We start from the raw sequence: 24,614 nt of genomic DNA on the forward strand, positions 1-24,614 counted from the left end.
CATAGGCACTGAAAAACTGGTTCATATTTTGGGGTCAAGAACTGCCAGGACGGAAACCTCTTTAGAATAGTATTGGTGGGGTGGGCTGCTGGGATCAGGCAGGGGGTTGAGGGAGAGAAGAGAGGATGGAGACAGCCTGGGCGCTGATATAGGTCTTGGCCAGAGAGACGCTCATGAGAATTCAGACTCTGCCAACACTCATGAGACCTAATCCATTGCTCCAGAGGACACTGCACTGTGGCCACTCCTAACTCTTTACTCAATTATTTTTATAGCGCCTGTGTTGCAGGCTCTCAACCTCAGCAGGTGTATATTGAAGAGAATATGTCTGAAGCAGAAAAAGTGGCCGTTACTTGAAACTTCTCTATTGCCTTTCATGATAGTAAATAAAATGAGTTAACCTATCAGTGGGAATATAATTAATTTGATAGGGAACTTTTGAATAAAAAAGTTCTAGGTAGCCACAAGCCAATGCCACAAGATGCACAAAATCAAGTTGTTGCCCAGGAGTGAAAGGGAACGTGCCTGACAGGAGGGTCCGCAGAGTGCGGAGGGCAGACAGCAGCAGAGTCCAACTTGGAAACAAACACTGAGGTTAGAAAGTCTCTTGAATTTAATAATATTTAACACCCAGACGGGATGTCAACTTACTGGATGAGAATTTAAGAGGAAAAGGGGACTCTTTTAGGAAAGGAGATAGAGAATTTATATTTTCAGAATCCTTTGTGACATATTTACAATATTATTTTATGTAGTATTTTGTTTAAAAACCTTTATAAACAGGAAAAGCCATTTAGTTTGTTCAGCCTCTTCTCATTATATAGACTGGATGCACTGAGTCATGAGCTATCTTGGGAGCCCTTCCTCCAGCCCCAGAGACAGGCTAAGTAGTCTCTAAATTCATCCTTATGGTAGTGCTTACCACCACACTATGAATGATTAATTATTTGTCTTCAACTTTGTAGACTGTGACCTCCTGAAGAGATGCAACATTCTTGTTCACTTTTATAGGATGTGACATGACAGTGTCTGGCATCTAGTGGCCGGTCCACTGTGTTGGCAGAATGGTTGAATAAAAGTGATTCAAAAATATAGACATAAATGAATTTTACCTTGGCTACGTTGTATATGCTGAAATATGGGACTTCTGCAAATAAGCTTACAGAACCAAAGTAAACCCTCTTCCATGTAGCAGAGTGGACTGGATGAAACAGGGAGAACATGAGCAGAGGAGGCAAGAAAAACCAGAAGGGGTAGTTCGTGAGCTGATTCAGGATCTGCCAGTGCCTTAATAGCACTCTGATTCCAAGCAGGCGAATGGACAAATGAACTTATTTCAGGATTTTAGACTTGGCTGCTGGAAGGAATTTTGAAGGTCATTCAACTGTTGAAGCTTATTTTAATTTCTAAAAGTTGAGCCTATCAATTAGTATCTTGGAGCAGGCACCTCTCCAGCGAGGGATTGCTCCCTTGGCTAACTCAAATAATGAACTCCTACGACCCACATGGGCTGAAATGCTCTCTCTGGCATGGTTGTGGGCAGGCGCTGTGCTGGTTACTTCTTTGTTAGTAGTGCACTTTGGCAGTTAGTATGTAATTTTGCCAAATATAGATGAAATTAAAATGCATTTGGTCTCTGAGATTTCAGTCATTTATTTCTTTATTGTTTGTAAGCCATCTCTAACTAAAAGGGGCTTAAAGTGGCAGTCATTTTCATGTTTTTTAATGGTGTAGCTTTCCTCTTTTAATTACTTTTATCTACTCAAATTCCGTGTTAAATGCCCAGGAGTCATAGTTCTCCATGTGCGGAGTTTTCAGAAAGCTTTGAAAGATTGCTAACTGGAGCATAACTTCCTTGTTACTATTGCACAAACTAAGAACAGTGGAAACAATGTGTGAATTTTCAAGGGTCAAGTGTTAGCTAAATTGCAGGACTTTCTCCCTCAAGTGAGGGGATTTTGTTTTTATTTCCTCAAGGATTTTGCACATAATATTTTTATTTTAACTTGTGCTGGTTTTCATTGCATTTCAGATACTGCTGCCCTTCATACGTATGTAATAACTTTCCTTTCCACTGGGGAGAATGAAGAAAACAGCCACTCCAGATAACTCAGCATTCTCTTTCTCTGCTCTGTGCTTTCACAACTCCATTCTTTTCTCTTGACCTCAGGTGTTTTCCGCATCTTTATGCACTGGAATCCTGACCCTTTTTTCAAATGCCACTATATTCATGAATTCTTTTCTGGTCTTCAACCTATATATGACCTCTTCCTCCTCTGAACCTGAATTAGTTAGATATTGCTGAATCACAAAGTACCCCATAACTTAGTGGCTGAAGAAAATAGTAAACGTTGCCTTTCACAGTTTCAGCAGGTCAGGAATTTGGGAGCAGGTTAGCTGGATAGTTCTTGCTCAGGGTATCTCATGCAGTTATAGTCAAAATGTCAGCCAGGGCTTCAGTCATCCTAGGGGACCAACTGGCTGCCAAGTAGATACCGGCTGTTGTTAGGAGGCCCCAGTTTCTTCCTGCATGGACTTCACCATAGTACTGCTTGAGTGTCCTCCCAACATGGCTGCTCACTTTCCTCAGAGCACGTGATCTGTAAGAGCACAGACAGAGGCTGCGGTGTCTTTTCTGACCTGCTCTTGGAAGTCACACATGGTCATTTCTGCACTTTTCCTATTGCACATGGGTCAATCCACTCAATGTGGAGAGGAACTACAGAGGAGGTGGGGCTCACTGGAGAACATCTTGAAGGCTGCTTACCCCAGAGCGTGAGCATGGCAATATATCCTACCTCTCTAACGTCACTTAAAATATTCTGCCCTGTATTACAATTATTTGTTTCCCTCTCCTGCCCCCTCTACTGGATTTATATGTCCTTGAGAGCTTACATTTGCTTCTTCATCTTGACATAGCTTGAAATATCTGGCACATTGCTTTCAATATATGTCACATTTCATCCACAGCCTCTCTGTTAATGAGTATAAATGAAGATGTACACATAGGAAAGAATCAGGCAAATGGAGAGAAAGAGAAACAGACAGATTTTGCCAGAGTGTGTGAAGGAGGGCAAATGAGAGAGAACAACAGCAGAGTAAATTGCACATTTTACTAGATAAACATAAAAGCTCACATGCTATTTTTGTAGATGCTAGAATACTAACTTTATAAGAATTTAAATATTTGGAACACTGTGTAACCATATTCTACTTTTTTAATGTATGTGAATGACTTGCCACATTATTTGTAGCTAAAACTCCTTCAATTATGCTTAAATATTCTGCAAAAAAGGGTCACTTTTTATCAAAACAGAGAAATTATTGGTTACAAATAACTCTTTGGCAATGTCAAGGAAAGCATTTATAAGTCTTTTTATATATGATTGAGAACTTTACTTAACCTTTAATTTACTGCTCTTTAACCTGGCCCATTGGGGTAAAATCATCTCTGGATTGATCAATTAACATTTATATGTAGATAATTAGAGCAAAGGGCACACAGGAATGTCAGGAGGAACAAAAGACCCATGAGAGGATAAGTCTTGGTGGGTCCTGCTCTGAAATGTCACCCGTTCTTCTTCTCATTTCCACTCCCAGAGCCACTTGCACATCATAGTCCAGTTCTTAGTAACTCATGTCTAAATTACCAAAATGACCTCAAGTAGTTCTCACTACTTCCAGCTTCTTTCCCTCCATACTTTTGTCAGAGCTAAACTTACTAAAACATCATTCCCCTCCCATGTTTGAAAACTCTCTTAGTCCATTCTGGCTGCTATAACAAAATCCCATAAACGGGTGGCTTATAAACAACAGGAATTTATTTCTCACCATTCCGGAGGCTGGGAAGTCCTAGATCAAAGCACTGGCAGATCCAGTGTCTGGTGAGAGCGCCCCTTCCTGGTTCATAGCTGGTGGCTTCTCACTGTGTCCTCACATGGTGGAACGTGTGTGGGGGCTTTCCAGGGTCTCTTTAATAGGGCACTAATTTTATTCATGAGGGCTCTTCTCTCACAACATTCACTTTCTAAAGACCCCATGTTCTAATACCATCACTTTGGAGATAAGGATTTTAACATATGAATTTTGAGGGGACACAAACATTCAAACCATAGCAGAAACCTTCAGTGAATCCCACAGTCTAGAGGCCTTATGCTAGCTGTGTCTCCTAGAGTCAACCCCGATCCTTGGCCGGAATCTGCTCTGTCCTCAACCCTTTTCATCTTGTCCCCCACCCTTTTCCTGATACATCGTTTTGATCAGCCCACCTGATTGCTCTTCTGTTCCTAGCATACTTGCATGTCTGTGATTCCTTCCTGCTGAGAAACAACATTTCTTTCCAGTGACCAAATATCAATCCTCCCATTTCTTTAAATTCAATTCAGGTTCCCTAATGGATCCATCCTGACTCAATAATCTTCTCTTTTCCTAACTTTTGGGCTCCCAGAGTTTGGGGACTGCAGATACTTCTTTGTAATACTTGTTCCATGGGCATCTTGTGTCTCTCAACCATGCCCTGTGATTGTGTAAACCAAGTATAACTATAAGGTATTTATCCATTCACTGGGTGCTGTAGTCCACATGTATTTACTAAGTGCCTGCTTTAGTCAAAGTAGATGTACAGTAAGAAATTTAGTGAACAACATGTGAATGAGAGCAGAGACATTATAAAAGTATGAGAAACTACAAAAATAGTGACCCATTCATTTGTCCACTAAAATAATCAACAACTCTTGATTACAAAACTATCAGGTGCTCAACACTGTATTTGGTGAGGCATGGGTCATGAAAGGGTTAAGCAAGTAGGTTCTCTACCATTTCGTGACTTTTCATTTAATGTTGATAGCTAAGATAGGAGTATATGAAACACCTTAAACAAAAGTCAGGCCAGTATTGAAGTACATTACGGGTGAACTTTTGTTTGTTTGTTTGTTTGTTTGTTTGTTTGTTTTGAGACGGAGTCTCGCTCTGTCGCCCAAGCTGGAGTGCAGTGGCTGGATCTCAGCTCACTGCAAGCTCCGCCTCCCAGGTTCACGCCATTCTCCTGCCTCAGCCTCCCGAGTGGCTGGGACTACAGGCACCTGCCACCTCGCCCGGCTAGTTTTTTGTACTTTTTAGTAGAGACGGGGTTTCACCATGTTAGCCAGGATGGTCTCGATCTCCTGACCTCGTGATCCGCCCATCTCGGCCTCCCAAAGTGCTGGGATTACAGGCTTGAGCCACCGCGCCCGGCCACGGATGAACTTTTTAATTAAGTATCGAAGAAAGGTAAAGAAAAAGGGAAGAAGCAGTGAGGTGTTAGGCTCCAGAGAAAGTTCCTTGGAGATCTTTAGTCTTGAACTGAACCTAGAACTTAGGGATTTGGCTTTGAATATGAAGGTGAGTATTACCATGAGAATAGATGGCAAAGAGCACGCATCTAGGCGTACAGGAGCTAGAAGAATCCTAGGCTATGCAAGGACCTTCCCAGCTGAAAGGGATGGATGTGCGGAGAGAACAGGATGGACAGTAGAGGAAGGGCAGTTGATTTTAGGAGGATGAAATGAAAGGTAGTCTGTGAAGTTCCTAGCAAGCCACCTAACCCAAAGTAAGTGCCCGTAAACACTAACTTTCCCCCTCCTCTTGGATTTAGCATTTAGGAAGTTAATGATGTAGACCTTCTAGCCATGAAAAGATTTTCACTCCTTTTCTCAGCTGACTAATCTAAGAACCTTTTTATTGGTGTCATGTTTATTCCTCACCTAACTTTGCACAACTACAAGGAATATCTTAATAAGAGATGAGCAATCTTAGCTCATAACTATATCAAGAATTCCAGGTGACTGATAATTCTATGTGAAATGCACATATACACTATCTTTATAACATTATGTATATGTGTGTGTGTGTGTATAAAACAGCATGTATATTTTCTATATCTTCATCTGTATATTTCAGCACATATGTTTATCTATTGATATCTGTATCTATCATTTATCTATATCTGTATATAGGTGTATATCCAAGTTGACTGTTTATAGATAGTAATAGACAATCAGAATTCCTGAATGACTCATTTATCATTTTTGACGCCCTGTAACTTGTACATTTCTTTCTTTTCCGAAGAGGACATGCAGAAACACACACGACATTCCAGCTTCCCAGGCTGCATTCCACACCTGCGTCTGGGCAGTGGTGTTTCTTCAAGGGAGTTACATGAGTCTCTGTCCTCACTTCCAGTGCTGACCATGCCTCTATGTGTCAGACCCTAGTCCCTTCGCTGCTCACTATCTGGTAACCCACTGTTATCTGGTGCTCATTTCTCCTATTTTTTATTCAAGGTAGACATTCTCAGTTCAAGGAGGTTGAGGTGGCCTGGTGCAGCTGTGGCTTAGTTTTCAGTAGGACTCTTCCTGTGTCGCTAGGAAGATACAGTTCACTCTGTGGGAACCAGAACTCTGGACCCACTGCGCCTGCAGCTGTCTGTGCTTCACTCCCAGCTGCGGGATGGGTAAGATGGACTGTTTATATTGGAAGGTGTGTACTTCCAGGCCCCAAGACTTGGACCTCTAAACTTTCCCTAATGTCCCTAATGGCTCCTGTCGCTGCACAGGGTTGATTTCACACCACAGCCGCCAATGTAGTGCTTGTTTCTTGTTAATCTCCGAACAGCAGGATGTCATTAATAGAGTAGGACAATGGATGTTCCCTGTATTGTCTAGATGGTACGAGTCATTTGGGATCATATTCAAACTGAAGGAGAAAACTGTAAATTTGTGCTGTTGTCCATCCATGCGAGAGAGAACTCTGCTAACAGGAGTGGAAAAGCCTGCAGAAGCTACACCGAGAACCGCAGACCATGCAGCCGTGACTTTCTGGGCCACTGTGGCAGGGGTTCATGGGCTGACCATTTAGGCTCTATATGTTTTCTTTATGTTTCCTCTACAGGGTCATTTCTAAGCTTTCTTTTTAACTTTGTTATATGCGGGCACATTTTCATAAATATTCTAATATTTTCTCCATGCATCAGTAGCAGATTGGGAGGTCTATAAAGGTTTTAGTCTACCATGTTGCTGAAAGCAAGATAGAGAATATTTTTCACATAACAGCTGTGAGAGAAAAAGGCAAAGTACAGCAGCTTCACAGGGTCACAAAGTGAAAAAAGTATGTGTGTGCTTGAGCATGTGTATGCGAGTGACTCTGGTTAGAAATAGGAAAGCGTTATGAAGGACTTTGGATAGGTTCCAGGAGGGGAAAGGAGAGAAGCCGTACCTTTAGGTGCGCCCTTGCTCAGATTAAGTTGACTGATTACTTACACACCCATGGCATTAAAATACCAAGGAATTTTATTTTCTTTGTTTGTATTACATATTGCTTTGAAGTAAGTGAGAGCAGAATTTTGAAAATCTTTTAGGTGTTAAGAAATTATCTTTTGGCCAGGCGCGGTGGCTCAAGCCTGTAATCCCAGCACTTTGGGAGGCCGAGACGGGCAGATCATGAGGTCAGGAGATCGAGACCATCCTGGCTAACACGGTGAAACCCCGTCTCTACTAAAAAATACAAAAAACTAGCCGGGCGAGGTGGTGGGCGCTTGTAGTCCCAGCTACTCGGGAGGCTGAGGCAGGAGAATGGCGTGAACCCGGGAGGCGGAGCTTGCAGTGAGCTGAGATCTGGCCACTGCACTCCAGCCTGGGCGACAGAGTGAGACTCCATCTCAAAAAAAAAAAAAAACAAAAGAAAGAAATTGTCATTTGTATTATTATTATTATTAATTTCTCTAGAAAAAGGGCTTTTGAAGAGCTATAGGTGTTAAGGATTGGGTATAGAATGAACATGTTTATTTTGTATTTTGTTATCATTACATAGGCTTATCTAAATAGACTCCAATAACTTTCTTGCTATTAAAGTCACCTTGGGGCTGGTTTCAAATTCATATATTGAGCTTGTCTCCTGTTTGACATAAACTTGTGTGGTTCATTTTCCAGTAAAAATACATGGTTTTTAAGATTTTTTTCTACGAAGTATTTTGAGGGAATAAAAAATATTTAGGACTTGCATATATTGATGTATTAGTAATCCCATAACCATACTTTGAGAAACTGAATATTTGGATGGTTTCGAGATGACACAATGGACAAAATCTTGCAGTAGAAGAATCCCTGTTGGATAACCTTTTATCCCTAAATTCTACTTTTTTATTTGCCAGTAAAATGTGAGAAAATGTTCAACATTTTTACTTTGATGCAATAGTAATTTTTCTTTTGATTGTGGAGAAATTCAGGTCCTATTATTATAATATAGTTATAATTAAGTTACCAAGGAATTTTATTTTCTTTGTTTTGTGTTATATATTGCTTTAAAATAAGTAGGATAGCAGAATTTTGAAAATCTGTTATTTTACTGTTGAATTTTCTCTAATTATGGTTATGGGATTACTAATAAATCACTATATATGTCCTAAATTCTTTGATTCCATTAAAATACTTTGTAGAAAAAAAATCTTTAAAATGTTTTAAAGATTTCAATTTTTAAAACATTCATTTAAAATATTGCCATGGCTGGTACTATGGGAATATCAAAATAAACATAGGACCTACTTTCAAGGAGATCACAGTCTATGAGAAAGGAAAAGATACGAATATTATGATGTAACAATGGATCAATAGAAATATATACAAACAGATGGGATGATTTGATAGGTTAATTGGGAATTCTGAGTCAGGGAAGACTTCCAGAAAGAGATTATATTTTAGCTCAGGTTTAATCAAAAGATTGATAAATGTGTTAACGTAAAAAAATATAAAATTAGGAGAATCAATGTTCTGTGTAGTTCATGGAGTGCCTCCAATTTTTAAGCTGTAGTGTTGTTATACATGAGCTGAATGCTTAGCAGCTCCGGTCTTTGCACAGAGCACGCTCTACACAACCCTCCAGGATTACAGAAATTGGTCTAAACCACATGCTGCCTTTCCACACTGACAGGTACCAGAGGAAACATCTTCCTTTCTCTCTGCAGGAGCCCCGTCCTGGTTTTCCAGTGCAACTCCCGCCACGTGATTTGCTTAGACTGTTTCCACTTATACTGTGTGACAAGACTCAATGATCGGCAGTTTGTTCATGACCCTCAACTTGGCTACTCCCTGCCTTGTGTGGGTAAGTCTAGCATGTTTTCTCTCCATTTCTAATATTGATGAAGAACAGAAGAAGAGCCGTTGATTTAAAACTGACTTAGATGCATGTAAACCCTAGCAGAAGAGTTGAAAATTTAAATTTGATCATTGCTGGATATGAAACATTAATGTTTGGATCACAAAAGATAAAAGTTCTGGGGAATGAAGGAACTGTGTTGAACTGGAAAATGCATAATTTGCATAAAGGCATTGAGACTAAGTTTATCAATATTATTCAGCCAAGGTATACAAAGCTTTTCTGTGGTTTAGAGTCATTCTCCATGTTCTAGATTTGTTACCCTAGAACTAGAGCCGTCTTACCAAATTTTTAAATTGGATGCCTCTGTCACTCAAAATGTTGAACACATACCCAATATATATAAAGTAACATATATGAAAAAGAAGAATGAGATCAACCTGAACTGCTTAATATTTTATCTTTTAACATTACAAAGAACCCTTTACTTGTACTATACCGTTATTATATATATACATTTTAATTGAAGTGAAATTCATGTCACCAATTCACCATTTTGAAGTGTACAATTCAGTGGCATTTAGTGCATTCACAATGTTGCACAACCACTACCTCTATCCAGCTTCAAAAGTCTTTGAACACCTCCTACCCAAGTAATCACTGCCCTTGACCCCCGGCCACCACCAATCACTTTCTTTCTCCATGGATTTGCCTATTGTAGATACTTCCTATAAAAGAAATCATACAATAGGTGACCTTTCAGGTCTGCATTATTTCACTTAGCATAACGTGTTTGAGGTTTATTCAAGTTGTAAAATGTATGAGTATTTCTTTCCTCTTTATGGCTGAATAATATTCCACTGTGTGGATATTCCACAATTTGTGCGTCCATTCATCTGCTGATGGGCATTTGTGTTGTTTCCGTCTTTTTGGCTATTATGAGTAAACATATATAAGTTTCTGTATGCACATTTGCTTTCGTTTATCTTGGATATATACCAAGAAGCAGAATTCAAGAACTGGTCACTGTGTTCCACAACTGCCATACCGTTTTATATTGCCACCAGCAGAGTAGCAATGTCGCAGGTTTCTATTTCTCCACATCCTTGCCATCACTTGTTACTGTTTCTAACTAGTCATCTTAGTAAGGGTAAAATGGTGTCTTACTGTGGATTTGATTTTCATTTCTCTCATGACTGTGATGTTGATTATCTTATCATGTGGTTGTTTACTATTCATATATCTTCTTTATGGGAATGTCTGTTCGAGTCCTTTCTTTGCTCATTTTTAAATTGAGTTATGTTTTTGTTGTTGAGTTGTAAGAGTTCTTTATATATTCTGGATACTGGATCCTTATCAGATACAGGATATGCACGTATTTCTCCCATTCTGTAGGTTGTCTTTTCACTTTCTTCATAACGTCCTTTGATGAACAAAAGTTTCTAGTTTTGATGAAATGTAATTTATCTGTTTTTGTTGTTGCTAATACTTTTGGTATCAAACATAAGACTTCATTGCCATATCTAAGATCATGATGATTTGCTTCCATATTTTCTTCCAATGGCTTACCTCTAATATTTAGGTCATTGATCTACTTTGAGGTAATTTATGTACCTGGAGTAAAGTAAAAGTTCCTGTCTCTCTCTATGTATAAATGACTGCATGTGATTAAATATGTTTCATTAATTCTTCAAAACTTAATTTGAAACTATGGGATACCTTGACTCAGTGGTGAGGTTTTAAGTTCAATTTATTTCAGGACTTAGTTTTGATGTCAATTATAGCTAAAAAACATACCTCGAAATGATAAAAAGATGCAAATGGAATAAATTAATTGCTTTGTTGACTTTGTAAATTATGATACTCATTTTTAAGCATATCTACCAATAATGCAAGAATTTTTAAAATTAAGATTTGCATAATATATGTTAACATATTGTTAAGGAAAACCTATTGAAAGTTATTGTGCCTTTATTTTTAACAAAAGCATTCAAAATCTAGTGAAGTAATTATTTACAGATTGGAAAAGTCTGTAATGCTTTTAATGTGACAATTTTGTTTTGGTTAGCTTTCTTCCTTCACAAAGCCACAAACAATGGAAACATTTCTAAACACACATTTTCAAGTCTTCTCTTCATACTCTATCTTTTAAATTATCAGTTCATTTTGAACTCATTTTCTTTTAATGTGTATCTTTTTATTTTAGAGAATTTCAACATTCAAATGTAAGAAAAAATACTACAGTGAACTTTCCTGTACCCATTAGTCAGGATTTGTAGTGTATCAAGACGCTCTAGACCTTTCTTATAATTCTCGCCCAATAACCTGTAATCAGCCATTTTTCTCAGGAGCTCTGGCTCCCTTTAGTAGGAAATAGTATTTAGAAGTCTTGGCGCTTGGAGTGCTCATTATCACCATGTTGGTTACTGTTTCTAGGCCTAGGGGAACACACTAGGAGACATGTTTTGTTTTGTTTTTTAAGTACAAACTGCAATATTAGTTATACTAACATTTTCAGTTCAAATCCAGTGTTACCAAATTTTCATTGACAAGTCACCAGTGTTACAACTATTGTTTCTTTCACCCGTGGCAAAAATACTGTTACTGAGTGATACCAACAAAATTACTCATTTGCCTTATTTTGGAATGCACCCACAATAGTATCAGTATTACAATATTCACACCTTCACCCAAGTATGATTACTGAAAACAGTGTTCAGATTTTTACAGTTTGTTTTGTCATTAGAGTATATCCTTATAGGGATATAAACTCACACAAGTTAATGTATAATTATGTCATCAATTGAATACATATTTCTCATTGCTTTTATTTTTTTAAATTTTTAAATTTTTAAAATTTTTTTTTTTTTTTTTTTTGAGATGGAGTCTTGCTCTGTTGCCCAGGCTGGAGTGCAGTGGCATGATCTTGGCTCATGGCAACCTTGGCCTCCCGGATTCAAGTGAGTCTCCTGTCTCAGCCTCCCAAGTAGCCAGGACTGCCGGTGCATGCCACCATGCCCTGCTAATTTTTGTATTTTTAGTAGAGATGGGGTTTTGCCGTGTTAGCCAGGCTGGTCTCTAATTCCTGACCTCAGGTGATCCGCCTGCCTCAGCCTCCCAAAGTGCTGGGATTACAGGCGTGAGCCACTGCGCCTGGCCTTTCATTGCGTTTAAATTTATTTTGTTTTCATAATATATGAAATATTTCCATTATTCCAAAGCTAAAGCTACAAAACATGCTATATTCAAAGAAATATACCCTTTAATCTACATTATCTTTCTCTCCCAAAGGTAAATAATAAATAAATAAATAAATAATAAAGGTAAATAATATTCCTTTTCTCTCCCAAAGGTAAACCTTTATTAAAAACAATCACCTATTTTAAAAATAAGTAAACATACTATAGACGATATCAATAATGATATAGATGTGTCACCTTCTTAAGTAAAACGTAGATTATGCACATTTTTCTTCACCTTGCGTTTTTTGCTCTAAGGTATATATGTATTATATTTTAAAGATCACTCTCTAGTCTGTTATAGATATTTTCTTCCATTTAAAAATATATAGCATTATCGAATTCCTTTGTGTAGGTATAGCTTACTTTTTCCTTATTGGCAAACGCTAAGTTTTCATTTTTTTACTCTTAACTATTGCTACAACTAATAGACGTGTGTGCACCCACATTTTCATGTTGTTGTCAGAGTATTACTGAGATCTGCTCCCTAGAAGAGGGGTTACTGCACCAAAGGGAAAATGTGTGTTTATTTTACTGTTTCCAAATTCCCCTCCCAGTAGTGGTGCGCTTTCCATACCCACCAGCAATGTCAATTGCAAAGTGTAGCATCGGTCTCTCTACTTGCTCCCCAACAGGAGAACTGAAAGGCTTTTGCTCTGTTTCTAATTACATATTTGAGAAATGGTATTCTATGTAGTTGGCTGTATTTTTCTTTTTAATTTTAAACAATGTTGAGCATCTTTTCATATGTTTAGGATCCTTTGGCGTTTCTTGTTCTCAGTCATGTTGGAAACATCACCTTTTCTTTCAGGGACAGGTTAAATATATTATTTTCAAAAATATTTTCTATATAGCACACTGTTGACAGCCCCTTATAGACACAGAAAAAGTTATCAAAGTTGGGTCACTTGTAAAGAATGGGCATAAATTAATTTTAATTTTGGTGTTTCTTTGCCATGAGATAACTAACAACCTCCTTGAAAAGAATTTTGAGTGGTCAAGCTCTGTGTTGTTAAAATGCATTATATGGATTCTACTATATATTAATTGTGTTTTAAATACCTTTTAGACTTTTATTTTTAAATTCAGTATGCCAATGCCATCCTCAGAATCTTATGCACTCCTGAGTTCAACTCCTTGGTTTTAATAGGGAGTGAGGCAGGGGATGAATGGATTGAAAGATGTTGCTTTGCAAAGTTTTTTAGGAATCCTTTTATATATATTTTTGTGAATGTGGCCACCTCATCACTGGTTACTTAAATATAATACTCATAGAAATTTTCTTTTATTTTTTAAAATACCAGTTGCTATTGAAAATGTATATTCCCTGGCACCTCTTTTCTTTTATGTTTAATAACAACAAGTACAAAAGTTACATATTTGTGTATTTTGCTGTTTAAAAAAAATGAGCTAGTGCGACAGAGCGAGACTCCGCCTCAAAAAAAAAAAAAAAAAAAAAAAAAAAAAAAAAAAAAATGAGCTAGTAACCAGACGCTGAGACAGGCTAGAAACAACTGTACTGTCATTCAATTTGTAGTCAGTCTTCCACAGGGCATGGTTCGGTTCCATTCCTGTTTCTTCATAGCTTCAACCACGTTTTAGTATATGTATCTCTGTAAGTACTCATTCATAAGAAAATATAGTTTGGTTTGTCACAAGATTATTTAGCATGTATTATTTCAGCCTTTTAAAAAACTGTATATCCAATTACAATGTTTCCCTATATTATGCAAAGAGAAACTTTCAGATGTCATAGATTTTATTTTGTCAAGAACAAACTGGATTTCCTTTACTATTTGCTCAACTGAGACACTCATTTTGTTTATTACTTGCTTAATTTTTAAATGTCTTGCTAAATATAATGACTCCCTAGTCTCGTTAGCTTCTATCGTGGAGCCTATTTTATAATCACATTGATGTTCACATATGTACCAACATGGTCAGTGTTGCCGTTTTCTCATTTTTGTCATGTTTGGATTATTAGTTCTATCTTTAATTAATAGTTTCTTTGAAGGATTATTTTTAAGTCACTTATCTGCTTTAATAGGGTTAATTTAATTAAAATAAGATAAGTTATTCATTATTCTTTTAGCCAAGCACAGATGACCTTCTGCTGAAGGTAACTGAGAAGAGAGGGCTCCACTTTCCAATGGTGGTTGTGGGACTCCCTGTTCCCTTGGGATAACCCCTTTGCAGTACATGACATATGATCATCCAATATGCAGACTAGGGTATGAGGTGGTACACATATCATTCTATGCATTAAGTCTTCGTGGAGGTCAGTTCTTCTCCTATTTTGCATAATACCTCTGTAAGTCCTGATATTACCCCCATAAACCAGTGAACCATTTTGCACAAATCCTGGGTTATATACGGCACCTCAGAAAACCCTAGTTCAAATTCTGGCTCTGAATCTTACCATGTACATAATATAGGGCAAGATTCTTCACCTTAGTGTGACTTGATTTCATCTTAGGTAAAAGGGGGATAATGTAATAGCATCATTTTATCTGGACACATTAAAATAATGCCTTATGAAGTACCTTTAGGGTACATGCTGAAGACAGTAAGTACGCAGTGTATAGTGGCTTTTGTTATTTTGGTTGTGATTTAAGCATGTACTCCCGTAAACATGTACATATTGTGTTTGTGTCTATGTCTGCATGTATGTGTATATTTACAGAGAAATGCACATTTGGACATTCTTTAATTGTAGATTGGGATTTCCTATAACTCAATGCATAAATCAGCCAATTACCCATCTATCTGGTGATCTCTCTTCTTGGTTTATTTGACTTTGCCTTGATTCATGGAGCATAGAACAAGACACATAAAATAAAATGATAATAAAATAGAAATAGAAAATCAAAGCTTATAGTCTGGGCACAGTGGCTCATGCCTGTAATCCCAACACTTAGGGAGAATGAGGCAGGCAGATCACTTGATGCTGGGCACGAGACCAGCCTGGCCAATATGATGAAACCCTGTCTCTACTAAAAACACAAAAAGTAGCTGGGTGTGGTGGTGCATGCCTATAATCCCGGCTACTAGGGAGGCTGAGACACGAGAATCGCTTGAACCGAGGTGGTGGAGGCTGCAGTGAGCCACGATCATACCACTGCACTCCAGCCCAGATGACAGAGCAAGATTCTGTCTCAAAAAAAAAAAAAAAAAAAAAAAAAAAAAAAAAAAAAAAGAAAGAAAGAAATCAAAAGTTTATCAAACTATAAATCAAAACAGATGATCAGGAACAAGAGCTGATGGAACCCATATTACTCCCAAGGCACCACTTTCTTCTGTGGTGGGGCGAAAGCTTATATCAATGTCCATGAGTCTTGTCAATAATCTATATTGGCCAGGTGCAGCGGCACACGCCTGTAATCCCAGCACTTTGGGAGGTCAAAGTGGGCAAATCATCTGAGGTCAGGAGTTTGAGACCAGCCTGGCCACCATCTCCACTAAAAATACAAAAATTAGCCAGGCGTGGTGGCAGGTGCCTGTAATCCCAGCTACTTGGGGGACTGAGGCAGGAAAATCACTTGAACCCGAGAGGTGGAGGTTGCAGTGAGCTGAGATTGCACTTCTGCACTCCAGCCTGGGTGACAGAGCAAGACTCCGTCTCAATAAACTAATTAATTAATTAACTAATTAACATATATTAATAATATGTATGGAAAACAGAAATGACAGTTAATTCTGTAAAGAAACAAAGAATGTGTTGAAATTATGGAAGCTGGACTGCCACAGGAAGGCTTCAGAGTCCACGCCTGATTCTGTCTGTGGTCAGATGCAGCACAGCACCTGACAACAGGATGGGCACTTTGGGCACGTTGCTGATCGTGCACTCCCGATGCTGTGGAATGTCTCTCTGGAGGTTCTTGGCTGATCTCCTCAGCTTCCCTGCTGCCCCACTTCTCCCTAGGCTGTGGTCTTCAACCTCATATATGCTTTTCAGTCACATGGAAGTTTTTAAAGATCCCAATGCCGAGGCCATGCCTCAGACCAATTAAATGCTAACCTTTTAGGTTAGGCATCAGAGTTTGTTAAAGTTCTCAGGTTTAAACATTTGAGAACTACTGCAGGGGTGAGCATTCTGCAAGCAACAAGGTATTTTCAATGGGAGTCTGTAGCATTCGTAAATGCAAAAATACTCCCTCTGCCCATGTCTAGTTTATCTGTAAGTGACTTGACTTGCTAGCTAGCATGGATTTTTCAATACGTTTTGATGAACTTGAAAATAAGATTGACAAACATAGCCAAAATAGCCTATTTCCAGAACCTCTGACAAACTCTTACCTAAAGATATGGGCTTTGGTAAAAACTTTATAATTATCCTGAAAGGTTTGCTGTCTTTTTGCTCTACCGGCTTTTACTCATAGTCTATGCTTGGAATTATTTTCAAATGACAAAGCACCCTCTGCATCTCCTTTTAAAACTGAGTAGCACCCACACAACTTGTTGGAGCTTCATGTATTTAGGTTGATTTGTTGAGAGTGCTGCTGTAGAATGATGGGTACTATGCAAAATGCACTTACTACTTGTCCTTTATAAGCCCTGGCAGCACAGATTTTTCTGTAGCTCTAAGGGGCTGAGGAAGTAGTTTCCCACCTTCCCTGTGACATGCCATTGGCCTCACCATTAGTACCATTCAAGTCCGTCCGTTTTTTTGTTTTTGCCTTTTGTTTTTTGTTTTTACTGTTGTGCTCCCAGGTCACTTTTCATGTAATTCCAGCTTTTACCTAACTTAGAATGCAATTCCCTTTCCATCTAATACGTCAGCTCACCAACTATAATCCGTTATGCTTCTTGGTTGTTGTCAGTCATAGCGCAGTATGTGACAGATCTTTCTGATCGTTTTTAGATACAGAGATATTCTTGATGCCTAGGGAGTCAAGAAACCTGGGTTGCAGACACCTATTTAGGGAGCAAAACATCAAATATAATACAAAGGACTATTTTTTGGCTTTTGAACATTGCTCTCCTAAATATAAATAATCATGTCAGTATAACTGCTAAAACACATTGGAAAACTAGGGAAATATATTAAAAGATGAATTACAAAAGAATATATGCAAATAGACAACACACATGTTAAAAATTCAACACAATTAGTTGCTACAGAATTGCTAACGTAGGCTGGGTACCGTGGCTTAAGCCTGTAATCCTAGCACTTTGGGAGGACTATATGAATCACTTAAGCCCAGGAATTTGAGGCTAGCCTGGTGCAACATAGGGAGACCCCTTTTCTACAAAAAATTAAAAAATTAGGTCAATGTGTTGGGGCACATCTACAGTCTCAGCTACTTGGGAAGCTGAAGTGGAAGGATTGCTTGAGCTCGGGAGGCTGAGGCTGCAGCGGGCCATGATTATGCCATTGCACTCTAGCCTAAGTGACTGAGACCCTGTCTTAAAAAAAAAAAAAAAAAAAGAATTGTTAACATAAAATATAAAATGATGGACACACATTCAAAAGAGGTAAGAATATAAATTCATATATTTCAGAAAAGCAATTTGACAATCCATATTATAATAATGGATTAAATATTATATATTATTAAATAATAATATATAAAAATTTAAAATATTAACAAACTACCCAGAGCCTACCCACACACAGTCTCCTTGTATCTGCCTGTCTGTTTGCCTGCCTCGCTGAAATAGCCCGTTCTCTTTCTAGCTCCTGGACCTTGTGTAATTATAATTGCCACTGTGAAAACGGTGGCACCAGGATTGAATCCCCATTGACACAAACTGCTGATGTGCTTGCAGTCCAAGTTCAAAGTTCCTTCTGCCTCCAAATTAATTGAAATTAAATCAGATTTCCTAAGATTCCGAGTTTAAACTCCTTTCTGTTTTATTCTTGGGAATGATTTAGCAATTTTGACAGTTTTCCTTTGATCTGGATGCATGAGGTAGTGTAAAGTCAGGGTAATAGTCTAACTTCTCTAACCAAAGCAACACTGGAATCGCGGTGGCTGAACAGGGTCAAGGTTGATTTCCCCTCATGCCACAGTCCAGTGTGGGTTGGCCGAGGGGCCTCTGATCACTCCATTATTCAGGGACCCAGGCCCCAATTCCTGCCGTCCTGTGGTTCTGTAACCCACAGCAGCCCCTGTGTCTCGGCTGGATCCTCTTCATGGGGCCAGCGGGCGGAGGAAGAGCAAGCAGCACACCACACTGGAGGGTCAGGTTTAGATCCCAGGCCTGCACATAGAGCATGTCGCTTATTTCCACATTCCTTGTACCAGAACTCAGCCACATGGCCCTGCCTCGCCACACCGTATGTGTTTGTGTGTTCAGGGAGTAGAAGGGATGGGGTAGGAAACAGGGTCTGGCCCTCTGCCAAGGAGAAAAAGCAAACAGGCTGTCAACACACAGAAGTCTCTCACGCTGGTGGAGAGGAGGATGAAACATAAAATTTATTGAATGGCTTCTCAGCTTTCCTCTTCCTGCTTGCAACAGGAACAACACTCAATCAAGTGACTTCATTATAAGGAGTGACTGGTACATGGACAAGGACCAGAAAAAGAGCTGTAGGACAAAATTGATGGTGTTGCAGAGCTCATTCTAGCTGGATCAACAAGGCACTGTCTGTTCGGTCATCTGTTTGGCCTTGGAAGTGCTGCTTTTATAGAATTCTACTGCAGAGAAGACAAGAGAATTTTGTGTTTGCTTGATGCACGCGTGTGTCTTTAGTGGATTACAGATGAAGTAATTCTGTCCGTCCATTTGAAACAGCACCAGCAGCATCACTCCCTTCCTCTCTGGGAGGAACACCGAGAGATCTTTGCTCAATTCTTACTTTCCTTGAATTTCTACTCTCCAAACTAATGACTTTCCTCCTCCTCCTCTCCTCCTCCTCCTCCTCCTCCTCCTCCTCCTCCTCTTCCTCCTCCTCCTCTTCTTCTCCTCCTCCTCCTTCTCCTCCTCCTCCACTTCCTCCTCCTCCTTCTTCTTCTTCTGCATCTTGTTAAGTGGTTAAAGATAACATTCAAAAATAAGATGGGACTGTTCTGAATAGCAGAGAGGATAAAAACAATTTTTTCCACCCATTTCTGCCAAAAACTCTTAAAAGGCACATTCTACCTTTGTTTTATGAGGGCAAACACAATTTTTGAGTATAAATTCATTACTTATTCAACGAGATGTGGAAAGATGTCTGTCAGTGCTTAAGATAGCTACAAAAGTTACTCAAAACAGCTGTCTTTAGGATTTCTTTTTACTGTGTGTTTGTGTGGTGTGTATGTGTGGATAGATAAATGGATAGATTAATGAATGGGTTGATTGACTGATGATAGATAGATAGATAGATAGATAGATAAACAGATAGTAGAATGACCTGAATTCTTTTCCCCTGCCTCATCAGCAGCTGGCGCAGTTTTTGAATGTATGCATTCTGCATTATCAGCAGAGTGGGCACCTCCTGAGACTGGGAGGATTCTTAACAGTGGTCAATGAAATACTAATTGACCTTTAAATATATCATTTTAAATGGTTTGATGTATTCTTAAATTTAATATGAGCCATATTATGCATACACAAGAGTGCTTATAGCACTTGTATAGTTGTAGATTTGCATAGTTACAGAAAACCTCTGTAACCAGCACTTGGATCAGACAATGTGAGCCAGCAGCCCAGAAGCTTCCATGTGACCTCCTCCAGAACCACCTCCTCTGCCTATCTAGATATAACTACTATCTGATCTTAATAATTATCATTCCCTGCTTTTCTTTATAGCACTACCACCTATATATACATCCCTAAATAATACAAGTATTTGCCTGCTTTTTAACTTTCAAACTGGTGCTTGAAAGATTTTGCCAAATGTCCCTCTCCAGAACTATCTAAATTCCAGTAATACTCCTAGTCCTGAACCTCTGAATATATGTGCAAATTATTCCATTCAAGGTTTCTTCATTCTTATTTTTGTTATATATATTTTATTAATTACGCTAGATCATGGCTGTCTTCCTCATTGGGTTGAGGGATGTGTGTTATTGGGTGTGAAAATAGTTTATTATCTTTTTCATTGGATACATTTTGAGCTTACAATCAGAGATTTAAAAGCAAACTGGACTAAAGTGACCGGGAAGAATTGTTTGGATGGCAAGATCAGTTTATTGCACTTTGGTGAGAGTGAGTCTTGTATTTGTTTGATGAATTGTAAAAAGCAGAGCTCACTACCTGTATTAAATATCCTCCATCATCAGTCAGGGTTGTAACCAACACCCTCAACTGCTTCACATTTGGTGTTTTGGGTTCCACGTCAGCGAGCCCCGTGGCCTATATCAGAACACGTCAATTGCTGAGAATCACCTAAACGAAGCTGACCTACAGCGGCCAGAGAGCCGCTCGGCAACGTGCAACGTTAGAGACACATTGAGCAACACAGTCTGCGATCTCTGCAGTGTCACAGGAAACGAGATGCCTGCTAGATCTTCCAGAGCTACAGATTTTTGCAAGTAGTCAGAACTTTATTCCAGAAGAAAGCAGGGCCATGTGGGTCAAGAAAAATTTAAGTGTATTTGAGGCTGAAATCCCTTTGGATTTTAAATATATTCTTCCTGGTTCAGACAGGTTAAAAACAAATACTGCTCTAGCTGTAGATTCCGTTCCTTCATCACTACCGCCATCATCACCACCCACAGGTGTCTATTCAGAGCCTGGTGTTGCTGCATTCAATACTGTATGTTACTTTGGCCACTTACATACAAACACACACACACACACACACACACACACACACACACATATTCGGTAACTGTGATAAAACTTTATTCTTCCTCCCTGTGTGATGTCTTGTGTTAATGAGACTTCATGCATAGAAATTGCTATGGGCTAGTGACCTCCAACTATCTTTGAAATAATTAATAATGTGCTCAGAAGGGTTGATTTACATATTTATGAGGGTTTATACTGTTTGGCTCCAAAGCAGGAGACTGAGAGAATTTAATGTTTTAAATGCATACCAAGTTAGCAAGAGGAGGAGTGGTTTAATATTCTAATGTCAAGATGAACATAAATATCTAATACCCAAACCAAGTAATTGTATTATTTATTTCCAGTAAAGTCTGAATGCCCTCCAGGTGATCTCACATGTTCTATCACTGATTCTACCGAAGTGTTTGGAAAAAATAATATTTCTTATATTTTCTGCTTTTCGAACCATTACTAGACATCACCAGTCTTGGAATTACATATTTATAGAGGGAAACACTGTATGAAAGGCAGCGGAAAAACACAAGAAAGGAGGAATAAGGACAGCCTTCAAAGAAGGAATCTTATTTACTTCTTCCGCATCATTTCTAACCCCTCCCCAAGCTGCTACCTGTGACAGCTCTTTCTTTAGTAACAGTAAAGCCAACCATGTAATTAGTGGCTCACACACAACTGCAGCGTAATTCTTGCCTGGGGTGGGCATTTCAGGTGGGTGGTGGTTGCCTTCTGAGGGCTACTTGTATCTTTCACCTTTATTATCCCACTGGGCCTCGTCCATATCTCCATGGTCAAGCTCAGTCCCCACATCCAAGATCCAGCTGGCAGAGGGGAATGAAATTATAAACTAGGCATGCATCTTGCATGTAATCCCAGCCCAGAAATAGCACACACCCCTAAGATCCTTAAGCTAGGCCTTAGTCATTTGGCCATACATACCTTCGAGGAAGCCTCAGTAATGGACCCTGAGTAGAGGCCTAGGAAAGAGAGAAAAGAGGAATTTAGGCAGACATCTGGCAGTCTCTGTCAAAAAGATATTCCTCTAGGGGTACTGGGAGCTCAGCTTCCAAGCAGTAGCCTTGGTTATGTTCATGCTTCAGGAACCTTGGGCAAAGTGAGGACCCTGTAGTCAGACAGTGCCAAGTCAGTGACCAGCCCACTCAACTGGATGTTGAGCTGATTTCCTCATTTTAAAATGAAGAGAATTCTGAACTCAGAAGTCATTAAATCAGATGGTATATAAAAATGACTGACACAGTACCTGGTACCAACTTACCACCAGTCCTATACACCAGTTTCAGAATGCATTCTAGAAACGCGTGACTCACGCGGGAAACCTCAAGCTGTGATGTAGGTTTAATTGAAGTCGTATAGCTGAAAAGTAAAAATCTTATTTTCTTTTTGACAGTTTCTACATTAATACTTTGATATGGGAATAACTGATTCCTTTGAATCAGGCATTAGCATTATAAGAAAAGTAAAATGTTCCACAAATATGTGCTTGTAAAAACAAATAGCTTGGAAAGTTATTGATAGTTCTTTGTAAAATTCTTATATTAGATTTATTTCACAAAACCAGAGTTTCTAAACTAGTCTTTTCCAGAAAGAGGTATATGAAGGAGGATAAATAGCTGCATTATTGAGGCTACCATTCTGTATTATTTTTCTCTTCTTACTGATAGCATTGGTAGGCTGCTTTCACTGGGTTGTTAGTATAACTTCTAAGTCCTTTCCAGAAAATTCTGTATTCTAAATAGGCTGCAGATGAGTAATGAGTAAAACTCATTTATGTGCTTGTGGACTATAATCAAGTGTAATATTAAACAAATATATAGTCTGAAATTGGAGTCACAGCATTCTAATTGAATTGGGAGGTACACTAAAAGAAGTGGACTCCAGACTATGATTCACTGGCGTACAGGAAGAAAACTATAATTTCCGTGTTTGATTTACTTTTTGTATCTTCTTTTGAATTTTTTTGTTTTGTTTTTCTATCTTTTGTTTTCCATATGTTTAAATGTATATAAAATAGGAGCAGTATTTGCATTGAATCAATATTGGTACTCATAATCAATTCTTTATTTTTACTAACAGGAATTCTCCACCAAAATTTTGGAGAGCACTGATCTAGACCAGTAGATTTCATACTTACTTTCCTGCTCCCATGGAAAGAGATACATTTTACATCAAGAGGTATAAACACATAAAATATACACATGCATGTAATTGAAAAACCTTTCACCAAATAATACTTTCCTACTATATGTGATGCACTAATATTTTCAGTTTTAATCTATTTCAGATGCATTCGAACCATCCCAAACAGGTAAAAATTAACCCTGTCTTGAAGGACTTTCAGGAGGAATACCCTAACTTTCCTTGGGAGCCCACTTCGTGTTTAGTCATTTCAAATATCAGAACCTCTTGTTTCTGATTTTTAAACATAATTCATGTCTTACACTGCAGGAAAAAAACTTAATTAGACTAGATTTGAACAAAGTAGCAAAAATGAAGTCATCCATTCATTTTTCTAAACCAGTCAGTTTTAAAATTCAGGGAAACATAAATGTTTGATACATCTTAACAGAAAGCACATTTCAGATACACATTTCATTTTCAGGAATGCCTTCACTAAAGCCAGGTAACATGGATACTCTAGGGATACCAGAGTATCCATGTTATCCCAGCCTAGTCACACCTGGGTGAGGGGCTTCTACCTCCCCTGATGCAACGTCTGGAAGACCCCTACCTCCCTGCACTCCCACCCCCGCATCTCCCACCCCCCACTCAATCAAATCAATACGAGGGGACAGTGCCTCCTAATGGCTCTGCAAGACACACTAGCATCTCAGTCTCGCTGCCATACCTTTAGATTGATGTTTATCAAACTGTGTTCTGTGGAACCATGGGGAGGGGTTGTCCATAAAGCATATCAAGGATTATTTTACAACAAAAAAGGCGGGGGGATCACAAGGTCAAGAGATCTAGACCATCCTGGCCAAAATGGTGAAACCCCGTCTCTACTGAAAATACAGAAAAATTAGCTGGGCATGGTGGCGTGCACCTGTAGTCCCAGCTACTCTGTAGGCTGAGGCAGAATTGCTTTAACCCAGGAGGTGGAGCTTGCAGTGAGCCGAGATTGCACCACTGCACTCCAGCCTGGCGACAGATCGAGACTCTGTCTAAAAAAAAAAAAAAATGTGGTCAGTGACAGCATGCATAAGTGTTTTCTGTTTTAGTAATTGAGATTTCCATGTCAATACTTTATCAAGGTGACAACAGGTGAAAATAGTGGTTTCTGTAGTCCTCAAGTCATAGCAGAAATTTTGATTAAAATGGTTTAGGTTTCTTAATACTGTATATTTTTGAAGAATAAATAAAATAACTGTACATGTTGTATTGTGAGTTAAAATAACCTAATTGCAAAATGACAAAGACCAAATTTTAATTGATCTCTCTTATTAACATAGAGGGACACTTGAGTTTATTAATATTAAAATACTGTGTGGAGTGGAAAAGTAGGCTCTAAAATAA

At 38.7% G+C, this 24,614-nt stretch overlaps 1 protein-coding gene across 2 annotated transcripts in view; it reads left to right on the forward strand.

Moving 5' to 3' along the window:
* PRKN (parkin RBR E3 ubiquitin protein ligase) overlaps positions 1–24,614 on the forward strand; it is a 1,404,897-nt gene that overhangs the window by 950,525 nt on the left and 429,758 nt on the right. For both annotated transcript variants that reach the window (XM_033234273.1, XM_033234272.1), the window contains exon 7: positions 8,996–9,132. In XM_033234273.1, coding sequence (XP_033090164.1) covers positions 8,996–9,132 — 137 coding nt within the window. The remainder of the gene's footprint in view (positions 1–8,995; positions 9,133–24,614) is intronic.

Source organism: Trachypithecus francoisi, unplaced genomic scaffold (genome assembly GCF_009764315.1).
Source record: "Trachypithecus francoisi isolate TF-2019V2 unplaced genomic scaffold, Tfra_2.0 Lachesis_group15, whole genome shotgun sequence".
NCBI lineage: Eukaryota > Metazoa > Chordata > Mammalia > Primates > Cercopithecidae > Trachypithecus > Trachypithecus francoisi.